Source organism: Symphalangus syndactylus, chromosome 5 (genome assembly GCF_028878055.3).
Source record: "Symphalangus syndactylus isolate Jambi chromosome 5, NHGRI_mSymSyn1-v2.1_pri, whole genome shotgun sequence".
Taxonomy (NCBI): Eukaryota; Metazoa; Chordata; class Mammalia; order Primates; family Hylobatidae; genus Symphalangus; species Symphalangus syndactylus.
The window spans coordinates 55,937,027-55,955,489 of NC_072427.2; the positions used below are offsets into that span (position 1 = coordinate 55,937,027).

Sequence of the window (18,463 nt, forward strand, 5' to 3'; positions counted from 1 at the left end):
TGTGAGTGGTGTTTGTGTGAGCAGTGTGTGTGATTATTAGTGTGTGTGGGTGGTGTGAGTGGTGCATGTGAGTAGTGTGTGGGTGGTGAGTGGTGTCTGTGTGAGTAGTGTGTGATTGTGAGTGGTCTGTGGGTGGTGTGTATTAGTGAGTGGTGTGTGTGAGTGGTGTGTGTGTGTGAGTAGTGTGTGGGTGGTGTGTGAGTGGTGTTTGAGTAGTGTGTGATTGTGAGTGGTGTGTGTAGGTGGTGTGTGAGTGGTGTGTGTGAGTGGTGTGTGTGTGGTAGTGTGTGTGTGACTGAGTGGTGTGTGTGGGTCGTGTGTGAGTGGCGTGTGAGTGGCGTGTGAGTGGTGTGAGTGGCGTGTGTGTGAGTACTGAGTGGTGTGTGTGTGGGAGTGGTGTGTGTGGTGTTAGTGTGTGAATGTGAGTAGTGTGTGGGTGGTGTGTGAGTGGTGTTTGAGTAGTGTGTGATTGTGAGTGGTGTGTGTAGGTGGTGTGTGAGTGGCGTGTGTGAGTGGTGTGTTTGTGGGAGTAGTGTGTGTGTGTGACTGAGTGGTGTGTGTGGGTCATGCGTGAGTGGCGTGTGAGTGGTGTGAGTAGTGTGAGTGGCGTGTGTGTGAGTACTGACTGGTGTGTGTGTGTGGTGTTAGCGAATGTGAGTAGTGTGTGGGTGGTGTGTGTGAGTGGTGTTTGTGTCAGTGGTGTTTGGGTCAGTGGTGTGGGTGGTGTGTGTGTGGTGTTTTAGTGTGTGATTGTGAGTGGTGTGTGTAGGTGGTGTGTGAGTGGTGTGTGTGTGTTTGTGGGAGTAGTGTGTGTGTGACTGAGTGGTGTGTGTGGGTCGTGTGTGAGTGGCGTGTGAGTGGTGTGAGTAGTGTGAGTGGTGTGTGTGTGGGAGTGGTGTGGGTGGTGTGTATTAGTGTGAGTGGTGTGTGTGTGAGTGGTGTGTGTGTGAGTGGTGTGTGTGAGTACTGAGTGGTGTGTGTGTGAGGGGTGAGTGGTGTGTGTGGTATGTGTGAGTGGTTGTAAGTGGTGTGTGTGTGAGTCGTACGTGTGAGTGGTAGTTAGGTGTGCAGGTAAATTGCAGGTTGCCTCTGAGCAGAAAGTTAAACAGTTGCAGTGTGGGAGATCACCCTGGAATAAACACATTAAAAATCCTCTAAAAGATCAAAAACCCCAGCTGTTCATATCAATACGCTAGCACGCACTCTGCATGCACCTCCAGGCCATAAACCCATTTCCCTTGCGCTGTGAATCGACTGAAAAGATGGGCTGGTGGGAGAGAACCAACCCAGGGAGCACTTAGCCTTGGAGGTGAGACACTGCTGGGAAGAAGCCGCGAGAGAGCTCTCCCTTGAAACCACCAGACCTTGCATGTAACCCGCATGTGCTCTTTAGCGCACGCACTCAGGATCCCGGAACTGTCACATCTCACCCCCGGCAGCTGGAGCGCTGCACCTGCCAAGACACTGAGTCCCGCGGGAAGGAAGGAGGATGGCAAGCTGGAACGGAGAAGCAGAGCCTGGAGAGGTGGCTTGCAGGCTGGAAGATGAGGTGGCCACTGCCTGGCAAAGGAGACTTGCTGTACTTGTACATTGGCTTTAAGGCACACATGGCAGAAAATAAGGACATACTGGCAAAGACGGCTTGATTGAGACAAAAGAGGAGGATGGACTTCTGGGGGTAGAAAGCACATAGAAGCACAGAAGAGAAGAGAGAGGAAGAGGTGGGAGTGAGCAAAGGCGAAGCAAAGAGCTCGTCCACCACACGGGGGCACTGGCCAGACTGACACCCAAACTCGCTTCAATCTTCTAACTGGAAGAGGACAAAGGAGGTGCAGCTTACCTGGAGGCAGGTACTGGCAATGCCCGGAAGAATTCACCAACACGTTAGTGTGGAATGTGGCGTCAAAGCGCTCATCAGCACTAGAAACAGGAAAAGGACTGCATGAGCCAGTGCCACCAGGCTGTGGATTTCCCGAAGCCCTGGGGTCCGTCTTCGATGGAGCAGCAGAGACCGTGAGAGGGGCCCCTGTCTGTCCTCACAACCCCACACCCCGCCTGAGAGCACCACTGGGGCTGGCCTGGGAGGTCTTCCCGGGGCACAGCTTGGAAGGGGCCAGTGTCTACCCCCATTTCAATTTTCACACCGAACTGGTGATTTTTCTCACAATGTATATAAAGTCAAGCTCTTAACCAAATGAAACCTGTAAACAACTTTGGGGGACATCGGCAGATGTGACATTTTTATGGTATCTAGAAGAACAGAGGGTGGGTGAGGCACGCTGCCATCCTGTGAGCCTCATGGGGCAGGGTTTTCACTCGCTGTGTGCAAAGCTCTAGTTCCAGCCTCTTGAAGCGGACCCACACTTGGTTCGTGATTCACATATATATCTTTTTTTTTTTTTTTTTTTTTTGAGACAGTCTCGCTGTGTCACTCAGGCTAGAGTGCAGTGGCACGATCTCAGCTCACTGCAAGCTCCACCTCCCGGGTTCACGTCATCCTCCTGCCTCAGCCTCCCAAGTAGCTGGGACTACAGGCGCACTCTGCCATACCCGGTTAATTTTTTGTATTTTTAGTAGAGACGGGGTTTCACTGTGTTAGCCAGGATGGTCTCGATCTTCTGACCTTGTGATCCACCCACCTCAGCCTCCCAAAGTGCTGAGTTTACAGGCATGAGCCACTGCGCCCGGCCCACATATATATCTTGAATGACTGAACTGCAGGTGCAGGAGGGAGCTGGAATCCACAACCCCAGAGGGCTTCCAGCTCCACAGTTAGCGATGAAAAGAAGGAGAGTGGGGGAAGACAACAGAAGTAAGTGTGAGTTTTAGATGGACGCACCTCTGCCCCTCTCTGTCCTGTTCCAGCCTCCTGCAGCCAGGAGTTAACAACTGGGATAAAGGACGCACACCCACACACACATAGCCCCAACAGCAATACACCAACAGCCTGTACTAGCCTTGTCTTCTTATATTTTCTGGATTCTGATGTGTTGACATCTGGGGCTTTGCTGACTCTGGAGGGCCCCTGGAGAGATAGTAAACAACTCTGGCCTTTCAAACACAAATCAATCAATCCAGAACCCATACCCCCACCCAAACACATCCTTTATCAGGCTGTCACATTGGAGTTGACACCAGTCCTGCTCTCATCACTGCAGGACCAGGTAACAGTCAACCAGGAAGAGTCCCTATGCCCCAGGGCCTATTGCAGTTACTCTAAGGAGCTAATCCTAAGCCTAAACCCGCGTGTCCTGCTCCTCCCTTCCCTCCTGCAGAAGCCACAATGAAGGAAGGCCCTTGCTCAGGTTTCCCGCACTCTCTCTGCCTCCCGCATGGCCCTGGTGCCTCCTTGTGTCCCTGCATGTGCTGCATTGCCTTTTTTTTTTGAAATGGAGTCTCACTCTGTTGCCCAGGCTGGAGTGCAGTGGTGCGATCTCGGCTCACTGCAACCTCTGCCTCCTGGGTTCAAGCAATTCTCCTGCCTCAGCCTCCTGAGTAGCTGGGATTACAGGTGTGTGCCACCACTCCCGGCTAATTTTTATATTTTTAGTAGAGACAGGGTTTCACCATGTTGGTTAGGCTGGTCTTGAACTCGTGGCCTCGTGATCCACCCCCACTTAGCCTCTCAAAGTGCTGGGATTACAGGCTGAGCCACCGCACCTAGCCTGTGCTTCTGCTTCTAAGGAACTGTGAGTAAAACTGTTTTCCTTCAGGACAGTCACTTCTGTGTCTAAGTGTCTCACCATGCCTGATTAAAACCAACCCTGGGTACCCTTAAAACACAGCTCTACTGGTAAAGAAAAATAAACCACCTCAAAAAATCACAGGCAGCCAGTCAAAGTACCAGTACCCCAGAGTAAAGCTCCCCTCATTTTGGCCACCATGGCCCTTGCAGGAGCTGCCCATGATTACAGAGCCTCAGGCAGCCTCTCCCATGTCTGAGATTCCTCAAGGGGAAACTCAGAATCACAGATACTGGAGGACAGTCTTCAGCATGCGACACACAATGGAGGATACACACCAAAAAAGATCCAAGAAGAATGAGTCAATGAAAAGAGGGAAAGATCACTTCTTAAAAAAGTAATGTAATGTCCTCACAACATTCAAGAGGATATAGCAATTAGAAAAACAGAGAGAAAAATGGAAATTAAAGGTATGATTTATGAAATAACTTTTTATGAGTAGCTGGGAGGTTTGGCTGATAGAAATCACAGAGATCAAACGTAACACAGAAAGAAGACAGCGTAGAGAACAAGGCCGTGGGAACTCGCCTCACTCACAGAAGCTCCATCAGGGAGAGTGGGAGGGAGAAAATTACTCAAGAAATAACACGAAGACACTTCTCACAGCAGAAAAACCACCCAAGCATGAAGGCAAAAAAAGGGTTTTCAAGAACATTAAAGCCTTGAAGAGCTTGTTCCCTACATGTATTTCCTTGGTCAGCTTTGGAACAATGAGAGTGAAAACTGAGAAGGAAGAAATACACTTTTAGACTAAACCTGGAGATCAATAAAAGAGAGTTAGAGGATGACTTGAGCAGGAGGCCTAGAAAAAGGTGGGTCCAAATCCCAGCAAGACGTTAAAGTACTGAGGACAGAAACAAACGGGTTCAGAGCAAGAAAGAGGAGATATAATGAGCTGAAAAACATCATGGACTTGATTAAGGACACAGTTTTAAGCATTCTTATAAGAAGAAAAAAGGCAACAGAAACTCTAGGAAAAAAGTAGTAATTGTATGAGGAAGCCATGATTTGAATATGAAACAAGCAAAAACGTGATGAAGTTTAAGGGAAGGAAGAAAGGGGGATAAGGGGGGAAACGGGGAGAGTGAGAGAAAGGAGAGAGGGAGAGAAGGCGAGAGCCAAGTTGTCATGAAAGGACATATCCCCCCCCTTACTTCCAAAAACACATAGGGAAAGAGAGAGGAGGAGGTAGGATCAAGATGTAAATATTCTTTGCTCGACCGTAGTCTGTATCTGACTATTAATGAGTCACATTATAAACAGTGATTGGGCACAAAATAGCTGAAAATGTGGACCTGCACAAGCTCACTCTGGATAGTATTGTGATCTTCAAGCTAGGTTCTCTGGAGCCCTGAGATCCTATGGAGGAACCTCAAGGTTTTTGGAAATACTCACCTCCAATATTTTAGTTCTTTTGAATTTGAAAATGGTAATAAAAGTCACACACTCAAATGACTATTAAAATTTTAACTCTTAGAGACTACCATTGTGTTAATTTATGTGTCCTGTTTAACTACTTTTTGCATGGAAGTTAAACTAAAGCCTCTCTGGCCATGAATTTGCACGCATTTGAATCTCTTATAAAGGAGTCACCAAATGAGATTTCAGCTTTGCATTGCTTTTAAAAAATTAAAGTCTCTGCCTCCAATTATGCGGCATCTAACCCGCACCAGACGTGGGACACGTTCCCCCATCAATCACCCTCAGTAGTAGCAACATAGAAAGCATGGTCTATAGTCTGGGCGCGGTGGCCCGCACCTATAATATTGGCACTTTGGGAGGCCCAGAGGGGAGGATCATTTGAAGCCAGAAGTTTGAGACCAGCCTGGGCAACAAAGCAAGACCCCATCTCTACAAAAACAAAACACTGACAAAATTAATCAGTGCGGTGACATAAGCTTATGGTTCCAGCTACTCAGGAGGCTGAGGCAGGAGGATTAGTTGAGCCTAGGAGTTTGAGGCTGCAGTGAGCTATGTTTGCACTACTGCCCTCCAGCCTAGGAGACAGAGTGAGACCCTGTCTCTAATAAAATGAAAAAAAAATAAATGTTTTTGAAATAAAAATAAATTAAAAATTAAGAATAGTGTGGTTTGATGCACGTTATGGGGAACAAAGTTTTGCTTATTTTAAGCTTGGGTTTCTTCCTGTCTGACTTTCATATTTATAATCAAGACTGAGCATCTGTTAGATCAGTGATTCAACTCTGAAAAAAAAAAGTTCCTACAAGCCTTTCTTTCAAGCATTTGGATCAATTTAATTGAAGAGACTCTTGAGATCACAAGGCAAACAGGTAAAAACAAGATAAAAAAACTGTTGCTATTAGCAACAGCTTACCTGTGACTCAGTGATTTGTGACTCAGTGATTTCTGAATGTTTTTCATCCAAACAGAATATTGAGCTACATGAAATTGTAACACATAAATGTTATCAAAATCCGAATCTTAATACCCATGATGGTAGTTTTACGCTTCTTTCCCACAGGCAAATTGATTTTATAAGTACATAGTATAAAAGTAAACTCTTGTAATGGATTTGTGCTAATACTACTTTATCTGTTTTGGGCATTAGGGGTGGAGATAAGATGGGTTTGAAGAAGGGCCCTGTTGCTGAAAACTGAATTTGAAAACAGCGATCTGAGGTGGGAAATGAAGAACCTCAGAAATGTGAGTGGCCAGAACCCCTACAAGGACCTCAGTGGCCACAGCACCGGCACAGCTTCCCCGGGGATGCCCGACGGATGCCAGCAAACAGTGACCCCATCACCAGTGCTGGGCAGCCCTGTGCTGGCAAACATCCATAACGGTAGAAACAGGGGTGGGGCTGCAGGGATTCGTTCTCCTCCTCGCTCCTCTTCTGTGTGTATTTAAACTGTTCTGTATTAAATCGTCTGAAAATGGTCAAATATATTCTTTATTTTGACTACTGGAAGACACAGTACATCCACAGTTTGTAAGGATGCCGGCCTGTGGCCTGTCTTTGCAGGAGCTGCCTTTATCTGGCTGCCTTTGTCCTCCCCCAGCCAGCAATGACTGGGGCTCACTCTTGGTGTGAGGAGAGCTCTGAGCCCTACCCTCACCATGGAGGGGGTGACTGGGGCAAATTTAACTCAAACATGTAGGATGCAAGCTACATGTCCTTAGTGGGGGTAGGAGGAGGAGAGGTGTCTGCATAGGCAGAGCTTTCTAAAGACGGAAACAGATGTGGACAGGCCCCTGGTGGAGGGCATGGTGGGATCACACACTTGGAGATAAACCAGAACGAAGGAGGCTCCAGGAAGATGTGGCTTGCCTGGATCATGGTGTTTGCTTGCACCATGTTGCCCTAAGCAGTGAGGCTGAAAGAGGGCTTGGGAGCAAACCACAGCTTGCCCCCCCAGGCAGGACTCAGAAGCCCAATCCTTATGGGATTACAAGCTGTGCTTTCACATTCACATTCATACGTCAATGGCAGTATAGGCAGGGGGAGCCTGTGGGTCTGAGATCACACCTTTCCTTCCTCCACATCCCCTAGGATCCTCACACACTGGTGCCTGGTCTCATCCCTGCAGAGCTGCTGGCCCTGGAACAAGAGCCCTCTGATCCTAGGCTCAGCCTTGCCTCCTGCCTCAGTCAACTCTGTATCATTGACCTCTACTGCTGAGCACGGGAGCCCTCAACCCTAAGCCGGAAAAGAAGAGAGTGATTGTGCCTCCACAGAGAAGGCATCATCTGACCCAGAAGCCCAGCTCTTAGAGCCTTAAGAGAAAAAGCCAGGGGCCCAGCCATCAAAGAAGTCCAGCAAGACCAACTCCCAATAGGGCACGTGTTCACCAGAATGAGCCTCTGCATTCAGGTAAAGATGAATAATAAGAACAAGAAGAAATCCAGGCACTCTGTCCTGCTGCAAAGAAAATGCTACGCGTGGGTTCAGGATGACCCTAAATAGTAAGGTCTCGTGAAACCAATCGCATTCCCTCTGAGCTCTCGGCAACCTTGAAAGACTGAGAGAGAGAAGGGCAGGAGAGATAAAGATGAAATCTATCCAAAAAGGAAGGGAGGAGGAAGGATGATGCTCATCTATCTGATCTAAGGTGTCATTTACTTTAAATCTCTCAAGAAAGGGGAAAAAAAGCTGCCAATTCCCCAATTCCATGTGAAGACACCACTGATGGAAGCAATGCCCAGATTGCAGAAGGGAAGCAAGGCTGTTGAGAATGGGTGAATTTTCTGAACAGAAGACAGAGGGACGGACATACCCTGTCATAAATCTTTTGATTTAGTTCTATATTTTACTCTAAAATGTTGAGGGTCTGCAACCAGCAATGTGGCCTGTCATAGTCCATGACCAAAAAAGTCTTGAGTAGAATCAAACTTTTATGGTCATTTCTACCTGCCAGAGATTCCAGGAAGCAGAATTCTGAGGTACCAGGAGGCTTCCAGAAAAATGCATTCAAGAATATTTCCTTTTTTTAAAAAAGAAAATATTTACTTATTTATATTATTTATTTATTTATTTATTTATTTTGAGACAGGGTCATGCTCTGTCACCCAGGCTGGAGTGCAGTGGTGTGATCATGGCTCACTGCAGCCTCAAACTCTTGGGCTCAAGCCATCCACTTGCCTCAGCCTCCTGGTAGCCAGGACTGCAGGCACATGCTATCTGTTCATATTTTGATTTTGATTTTAGATTCAGGACATACATGTGCATGTTTGTCACGTGGGTATATCGCACGTGATGCAGAGGTTTAGGGTATAGTTGATTCCATCATCCAGGCAGTAAGCAGAGTATCCAACAGTTTTTCAACCCTGGCTCCCTTCTCCTTTCCCCCTACAGTAGTCTCCAGTGTCTGTTGTTGCCATCTTTATGTCCATGAGTACCCAGTGTTTAGCTCCCACTCAGAAATCTTTTCTTTACCCACTAGTTGGCATATTAAATTGAATGTAACATGGGATATTGTAACAACTAGATATGGCATAGGATGGATTACAGCAAAGCTATAAATAACATGGGAGAAGATTAACACAGCAGATATCCAGTTTCTGGACTCCCTATTTTTGTTCCTTGTGTTACATGTCTATCCCCGACCCAGCAAAACATTATCTTAATCCTTACAGCATTATGAAAGTGTGGCATTTGGCATAGAAAGTCCCCCAACTTGGTTCTTTTTCTTTAAAATTGTCTTACTTTACTATTCTTGCTCATTACTGACCCTTTGCTCATCATTGTAAATTTTAAATTTATTTGTACAGTCTCAAGAAGTCCCTGTTGAGACTTTAGTTGGAATCACATTAAATTTAGTTGGAATCACATTAATCACACTCAATTTGTTTTGGAAAAATTTGGCATCTTTATGGTATTGAGTTTTCCCAGGCATAAACGTGATGCAACTCAACATTTATGTTGTTCTTTCTTAAATTTATTTTTTGGTACTCATTAACACCTGCAGAGATTGAAAATAAAATTTGTGAAATCACATTTTCTAACGGTCTGTTGTAAGAATATAGAAACACATTTGATACTTTGATAGATCTTGTTTTGTATCAGAGATATTTTTTTCTAGACAGTCTCTAGGGATTTTCTATGTAAAAAAACATGATATGGCCTATAAATGATGTAACAGGTTTGTTCCTTTCTTATTCATAAATATTTTATTATTTTACTTGTATTACTATTGAAATTCATATAGTCACTAAGATATTTTTAAAGAGTGATGACACTGATATTCTTATTTTATTCTACGTTTAGAAACTTCTAATGTTTCAGCATTAAGTGAGACCCCTATGTCAGGTTAGGTGAAACTTCTTCCAATTACAAATGGGTTTTAAATAACATCAACTAATTTTTCTCCAACTACCAGAATGATCATTTACTTTTTTCTGCCTCATTCTTTTAATAGAATGAATTATATTAACGGACTTTTTGAAAGTTAAACAAACTGTGCATTCCTAATAGAAGCCTAAACTTGTTAGGATTTGTTTTTAAATTATTGCTAGACTTGTTATGCTGATATTTTAGTTAAGACTTATACATAGGGGTTGCTTCCAAGATGGCCGAATAGGAACAGCTCTGGTGTGCAGCTCCAAGCGAGATTGATGCAGAAGATGGGTAATTTCTCCAACTGAGGTACATGGTTCATCTCACTGGGACTGGTTGGACAGGGGTGCAGCCCACGGAGGGCAAGCCGAAGCAGGGTGGGGCGTCGCCTCACCCAGGAAGTGCAAGGGGTTGGGGGATTTCCCTTTCCTAGCCAAGAGAAGCTGTGACAGACTGTACCTGGAAAAACAGTACACTCCTGCCCAAATGCTGCACTTTTCAATGGTCTTAGCAATCAGCAGACCAGGAGATTCCCTCCTGTGCCTGGCCCAGTGGGTCCCACAGCCACAGAGCCTTGCTCACTGCTAGCACAGCAGTCTGTGATCGACCTGTGAGGCTACAGCCTGGCGGTGGGGAGGGGCGTCTGCCGCTGCTGAGGCTTGAGTAGGTAAACAAAGGGCTGGGAAGCTCAAACTGAGTGGAGCCCACCGCAGCTCAGCAAGGCCTACTGCCTCTACAGACTCCACTTCTGTGGGCAGGGCATAGCTGAACAAAAGGCAGCAGACAACTTCTGCAGACTTAAACATCTCTGTCTGACACCTCTGAAGAGAGCAGTGCTTCTCCCAGCATGGCGTTCAAGCTCTGAGAATGGACAGACTGCCTCCTCAAGTGGGTCCCTGACCCCCGTGTAGCCTGACTGGGAGACATCTCCCAGTAGGGGCCAACAGACACCTCATACAGGTGGGTGCTCCTCTGGAACGAAGCTTCAAGAGGAAGGATCAGGCAGCAATATTTGCTGTTCTGCAGCCTCTGCTGGTGATACCCAGGCAAACAGGGTCTGGAGTGGACCTCCAGCAAACTCTAACAGACCTGCAGCTGAGGGGCCTTACTGTTAAAAGGAGAACTAACAAACAGAAAGGAATAGCATCAACATCAACAAAAGGGACATCCATATCAAAATCTCATCTGTAGGTCACCAACATCAAAGACCAAAGGTAGATAAAAGCACAAAGATGAGAAGAGCAGAAAAGCTGAAAATTCCAAAAACCAGAGCACCTCTTCTCCTCCAAAGGATTGCAGCTCCTTGCCAGCAATGGAACAAAACTGGATGGAGAATGACTTTGATGAGTTGACAGAAGTAGGTTTCAGAAGGTCGGCAATAAGAAACTTCTCCAAGCTAAAAGAGCATGTTTGAATCCATTGCAAGGAAGCTAAAAACCTTGAAAAAAGTTTAGATGGATGGCTAACTAGAATGAATAGTGTAGAGAAGACCCGAAATGACCTGATGGAGCTGAAAACCACAGCATGAGAACTTCATGACACTTGCGCAAGCTTCAATAGCTGATTCGATCAAGTGGAAGAAAGGATATCAGTGTTTGAAGATCAAATTAATGAAATAAAGTGAGAAGACAAGATTAGAGAAAAAACAGTAAAATGAAACAAACAAAGCCTCCAAGAAATATGGGACTATGTGAAAAGACAAAATCTATCTTTGATTGGTGTACCTGAAAGTGATGGGGAGAATGGAACCAAGTTGGACCACACCCTTCAGGATATTACCCAGGAGAACTTCCCCAACCTGGCAAGGCAGGCCAACATTCAAATTCAGGAAATACAGAGAACACCACAAAGATACTCCTCAAGAATAGCAACCCCAAGACACATCATTGTCAGATTCACCAAGGTTGAAATGAAGGGAAAAAGTGTTAATGGCAGCCAGAGAGAAAAGTCAGGTTACCCACAAAGGGAAGCCCATCAGCCTAACAGTGGATCTCTCGGCAGAAACTCTACAAGCCAGAAGAGAGTGGGGGCCAATATTCAACATTCTTAAAGAATTTTCAACCCAGAATTTCATATCCAGCCAAACTAAGCTTCATAAGTGAAGCAGAAATAAAATCCTTTACAGACAAGCAAATGCTGAGAGATTTTTGTCACACCACCAGGCCTGCCCTAAAAGAGCTCCTGAAGGAAGCACTAAACATGGAAAGGAACAACCAGTACCAGCCACTGCAAAAACACGCCAAATGGTAAAGACCATTGACGCTATGAAGAAACTACATCAATTAACGGGCAAAATAATCAGCTAGCATCATAATGACAGGATCAAATTCACACATAACAATATTAACCTTAAACGCAAATGGGTTAAATGCCCCAATTAAAAGAAACAGACTGGAATATTGGATAAAGAGTCAAGACCCATCAGTGTGCTGTATTCAGGAGACCCATCTCACATGCAGAGACACACATAGGCTCAAAATAAAGGGATGGAGGAAGATCCACCAAGCAAATGGAAAACAAAAAAAAGCAGGGGTTGCAATCCTAGTCTCTGATAAAACAGACTTTAAACCAACAAAGATAAAAAGAGACAAAGAAGGCCATTATATAATGGTAAAGGGATCAATTCAACAAGAAGAGCTAACTATCCTAAATATATATGCACCTAATACAGGAGAACCAAGATTCATAAAGCAAGTCCTTAGAGACCTACAAAGAGACTTAGACTCCCACACAATAATAATGGGAGACTTTAACACCCCACTGTCAATATTAGATCAACAAGACAGAAGGTTAACAAGAATACCCAGGATTTGAACTCAGCTCTGCACCAAGTGAACCTAATAGATATCTACAGAACTCTCCACCCCAATCAACAGAATATGCATTCTTCTCAGCACCACACTGCACTTATTCTAAAATTGACCAGATAATTGGAAGTAAAACACTCCTCAGCAAATGTAAAAGAACAGAAATCACAAGAAACTGTCTCTCAGACCACAGTGCAGTCAAATTAGAACTCAGGATTAAGAAACTCACTCAAAACCACACAACTACATGGAAACTGAACAACGGGCTCCTGAATGACTACTGGGCAAATAACGAAATGAAGGCAGAAATAAAGATATTCTTTGAAACCAATGAGAACAAAGACACAACGTACCAGAATCTCTGGGACACATTCAAAGCAGTGTGTAGAGGGAAATTTATAGCACTAAATGCCCACAAGAGAAATCAAGAAAGATCTAAAATTGACACCCTAACATCACGATTAAAAGAACTACAGAAGCAAGAGCAAATAAATTCAAAAGCTAGCTGAAGGAAAGAAATAACTAAGATCAGAGCAGAACTGAAGGAGATAGAGACATAAAAAACCCTTCAAAGAATCAATGAATCCAGGAGTAGGTTTTTTGAAAAGATCAACAAAATAGATAGACTCCTAGCAAGACTAATAAAGAAGAAAAGAGAGAAGAATCAAATAGACGCAATAAAAAATGATAAAGGGGATATCACCACTGATCCCACAGAAATACAAAATACTGTCCGAGAATACTATAAACATCTCTATGCAAATAAACTAGAAAATCTAGAAGAAATGGATAAATTCCTGGACTCATAACCCTCCCAAGACTAAACTAGGAAGAAGTTGAATCTCTGAATAGACTAACAACAGGTTCTGAAATTGAGGCAATAATTAATAGCCTAGCAACCCAAAAAAGTCCAGGACCAGACAAATTCACAGCCGAATTCTGCCAGAGGTACAAACAGGAGCCAGTACCATTCCTTCTAAAACTATTCCAACCAATAGAAAAAGAGGGAATCCTCCCTAACTCATTTTATTAGGCCAGCATCATCCTGATACCAAAGCCTGGCAGAGACACAACAAAAAAAGAGAATTTTAGACCAATATCCCTGATGAACATTGATGCAAAAATCCTCAATAAAATACTGGCAAACAGAATCCAGCAGCACATCAAAAGCTTATCCACCACGATCAAGTAGGCTTCATCCCTGGGATGCAAGGCTGGTTCAACATATGCAAATCAATACATGTAATCCATCACATAAACAGAACCAACAACAAAAACCACATGATTATATCAATAGATGCAGAAAAGGCCTTTGACAAAATTCAACAGCCCCTCATGCTAAAAACTCTCAATAAACTAGGTATTGATGGAACACATCTCAAAATAATAAGAGCTATTTATGGCAAACCCCCAGCCAATATCATACTGAATGGACAAAAACTGGAATCATTCCCTTTGAAAACTGGCACAAGGATGCCCTCTCTTACCACTCCTATTCAACATAGTGTTGGAAGTTCTGGCCAGGGCAATCAGGCAAGAGAAAGAAATAAAGGGTATTCAAATAGGAAAAGAGGAAGTCAAATTGTCCCTGTTTGCAGATGACATGATTGTATATTTAGAAAACCCCATTGTCTCAGCCAAAAATCTCCTTAATCTGATAAGCAACTTCAGCAAAGTCTCAGGATACAAAATCAATGTGCAAAAATCACAAGCATTCCTATACACCAATAACAGACAACAGAGAGCCAAATCATGAGTGAACTCCCATTCACAATTGCTACAAAGAGATAAAATACCTAGGAATCCAATTTACAAGGGATGTGAAGGACCTCTTCAAGGAGAACTACAGACTACTGCTCAATGAAATACAAGAGGACACAAACAAATGAAAGAGTATTCCATGCTCATGGATAGGAAGAATCAATGTCATGAAAATGGCCATACTGCTCAAGGTAATTTACAGATTCAATGCCATCCCCATCAAGCTACCAATGACTTTCTTCACAGAATTGGAAAAAACTACTTTAAAGTTCATATGGAAACAAAAAAGAGCCTGCATAGCCAAGACAATCCTAAGCAAAAAGAACAAAGCTGGAGGCATCATGCTACCTGACTTCAAACTACACTACAAGGCTACAGTAACCAAAACAGCATGGTACTGGTACCAAAACAGAGATAAAGACCAATGGAAGAGAACAGAGGCCTTAGAAATAACACCACACATCTACAACCATCCAATCTTTGACAAACCTGACAAAAACAAGAAATGGGGAGAGGATTTCCTGTTTAATAAATAGTACTGGGAAAACTGGCTAGCCATATGTATAAAGCTGAAACTGGATCCCTTCCTTACACCTTATACAAAAATTAATTCAAGATGGATTAAAGACTTAAATGTTAGACCTAAAACCATAAAAACCCTAGAAGAAAACCTAGGCAATACCATTTAGGACATAGGCATGGGCAAAGACTTCATGGCTAAAACACCAAAAGCAATGGCAACAAAAGCCAAAATATACAAATAGGATTTAATTAAACTAAAGAGCTTCTGCACAGCAAAAGAAACTATCATCAGAGTGAACAGGCAACCTAGAGAATGGAAGAAAATTTTTGCCATGTACCCATCTGACAAAGGGCTAATATTCCAGAATCTACAAATAACTTAAACAAATTTACAAAAAAAAAAAAAAACAACCCCATCAAAAAGTGGGCAAAGGATATGAACAGACACTTCTCAAAAGAAGACATTTATGCAGCCAAAAGACACATGAAAAAATGCTCATCATCACTGGCCATCAGACAAATGCAAATCAAAACCACAATGAGATACCATCTTACACCAGTTAGAATGGTGATCATTAAAAAGTCAGGAAACAACAGGTGCTGGACAGGATGTGGAGAAATAGAAACACTTTTACACTGTTGGTGGGACTGTAAACTAGTTCAACCATTGTGGAAGTCAGTGTGGCAATTCCTCAGGGATCTAGAACTAGAAATACCATTTGACCCAGCAATCCCATTACTGGGTATATACCCAAAGGATTATATATCACGCTACTATAAAGACACATGCACACGTATATTTATTGTGGCACTATTCACAATAGCAAAGACTTGGAACCAACCCAAATGTCCATCAATGACAGACTGGATTAAGAAAATGTGGCACATATACACCATGGAGTACTATGCAGCCATAAAAAAGGATGAGTTCATGTCCTTTGCAGGAACATGGATGAAGCTGGAAACCATCATTCTCAGCAAACCATCACAAGGACAGAAAACCAAACACCGCATGTTCTCATTCATAGACGGGAATTGAACAATGAGAACACATGGACATAGGGCAGGGAACATCACACACCGGGGCCTGTTGGGGGGTTGGGGGCTGGGGGTGGGATAGCATTAGGAGAAACATCTAATGTAAATGACCAGTTAATGGGTGCAGCAAGCCAACATGGCACATGTATACCTAAGGCAACAAACCTGCACATTGTGCACATGTACCCTAGAACTTGAAGTATAATAATAAAAAAGACTTATACATTTATGTTTATAATGATATTTTATGCTGGGTGGAACTTGCCTGTAAACCTACCTTTTTGAATTTCTTTTTTAAAAACACACTGATCAAAAGAATGAAAAGATGATCTACAGATTGGGAGAAAATATTTGCAAAAGACACATCTAATAATGAACTGTAATCCAAAATATAGAAAGAACTCTTAAACTCAGCAATAAGAAAACAAACAATCCAATTAAAATAATGGGCCAAAGACCTTAACAGACACCTGAGCAAAGACAATATAAGACAAGATGGCAAATAAGCACATGGAAATATGTTCCACATTGTCATCCGTGAAATACAAATTAAAAAAAAAAAACTGAGATACCACTACACATCTATTAGAATGACCAAAATCCAGAACACTGACAACATCAAATGCTGACAAGGATGCAGAGCAACAGGAACTCTCATACATTGCTGGTGGGCATGAAAAATGGTGCAGTCACTTTGGAAGGCAGTTTGGCAGTTTCCTACAAAACGAAGCATACTCTTTCCATGTGATCCAACAATTGCCTTTCCTTGTATTTATCCAAAGGAGCAGAAAACGTGTGTTCACACAGAAGCCTACACACATATGTTGATAGCAGCTTTATTCATAATTGCTAAAACTTGGAAGCAACCTTCAGTAGGTGAAATGGATAAACTAACTGTGCTATATCCAAACAATGGATTATTATTCAGTGCTAAAAAGAAATGGGCTATCAAGCCATGAAAAAACACGGAGGAACCTTAAATGCATATTACCAAATGAAATAAGTCAATCTGAAAAGATTAGACTGTAAGATTCCAACTATATGATATTCTAGGAAAAGTAAAGCAATGGAGACAGCAAAACAGATCAGGCCGGGCGCAGTGGCTCACGCCTGTAATCCCTGCACTTTGAGAGGCTGAGGCAGGTAGATCACCTGAGGTCGGGAGTTTGAGACCAGCTTGGCCAACATGAGGAAACCCTGTCTCTACTAAAAATATAAAAATTAGCCGGGCGTGGTGGCGTGTACCTGTAATCCCAGCTACTCAGGAGGCTGAGGCAGGAGAATCGCTTGAACCCGGGAGGCGGAGGTTGCAGTGAGCCAAGATCGCACCACTGCACTCCAGCCTGGGCAACAGAGCGATACACTATCTCAAACAAAACAAAACAAAACAAACAAAACAAAACATAACAGGTCAATGGCTGCCATGGATTGCAGAGAGAGTGAGGGATGAATAGGTGGAGCACTGAGGATTTTTAGGGCAGTGAAACTATTCTATATGATATTATAACAGTAGATACAGGTCATTATACATTTGTGCAAACCCACAGAACCCATACAACACCAAGAGAGAACCCTGATGTAAACTATGGACTCTGGGTGGTAATGATGTGTCTGCATCAGTTCATCTATTACAAGTGTACGGCCTGGTTGGGATGTTGATGATGGGGGAGGCTGTGCTTGGGTGGGGGTTGGGAGGGGACATGGGAACTTGTACCTTCCACACAGTTATGCTATGAACCTCAAATTGCTTTAAAAAATAAAGTCTATTTTTTTGCTAGTCTATTCCCTTTTTGGTCTATTTTTCTAGAAAATATTAAATCTATCTAAGTTTCCAAATTTTTGGCATAAAGTTGTATCATAATATTCTATTTTTAAGTCTTTTTGTGTAGTTAAAAACCCCTTTTATATCCAGTAAATGTTTGTTTGTGCCTTCTTTGTTTTCTTGGTAATTATTTCCTGAGGTATGTTGATTTTATTAGTTCTTTTTTAAAATCAATTTGTCCTTTGTTGATCTCTATTTTAGTTTTCTTATTTAATGCATTTCTAGGTTTATCTTTATTCCTCCTTTTTTTCATTGGATTTAATGTTATGTTTTATAACTTCTTGAGTTTGGTAATTAACTCACACATTTTCCCAAAAAGGATATTAAAAGCCTTTAGGGTTTCCTAAAAAAGATGTCTATGCTGCTATCAACATATGTGTGTAGGTTTCTGTGTGAACACAGGTTTTCAGCTCCTTTGGGTAAATACCGAGGAGGACAATTGTTGGATCATATGGTAAAGATGCTTAGACAAGTATCTTTTCTAACATAGCATTTAAAGGCTATGTATGTCTGCCTACATTCCTATACATATGTGAGTGCATGTGTGCACACATACGTACACATGCAAACTCACACCACACATGCTAAAGGTTTTTATTCACATTTAGATATCTAGTTTTTCATATATTTATTTTCTAGTGGAATGAGGATGCATTTTTTTCTATATCTGTATCTATATCTATATATTGCATAAGGCTTGTTAACTATGTTGTTCAAAACTCCTACATACTTACATTTTTTTCCCTTGTTACACTATCAGTTTCTAAAAGAGGTACATTAAAATTTTCTACTGTAATTGTGGACTTATCCAGTAAACTTTAAATTCTACCAATTTTTCTTCAAAGCAATTTTATTAGATGTATATATGTAAGATTTGTTATATATCCTTAGTTTTAAAAATCATTATCACTTGACCTTATTTAACCTTAATTATACTTGTTTTTCTTACTGTGTTTGTGTGTGGGGGGGTGTTGTA

The 18,463-nt window shown here is 42.7% G+C and overlaps 1 protein-coding gene across 3 annotated transcripts in view; it reads right to left on the reverse strand.

The window, feature by feature from the left end:
• CHRNA7 (cholinergic receptor nicotinic alpha 7 subunit) overlaps positions 1-18,463 on the reverse strand; it is a 145,068-nt gene that overhangs the window by 20,258 nt on the left and 106,347 nt on the right. For 2 of the 3 annotated variants that reach the window (XM_055278527.2, XM_055278526.2), the window contains exon 5: positions 1,841-1,920. The exons of the other annotated variant lie outside the window; for it this stretch is intronic. In XM_055278527.2, the coding sequence (XP_055134502.1) occupies positions 1,841-1,920 (80 nt within the window). The remainder of the gene's footprint in view (positions 1-1,840; positions 1,921-18,463) is intronic. 3 annotated transcript variants of the gene reach the window in all.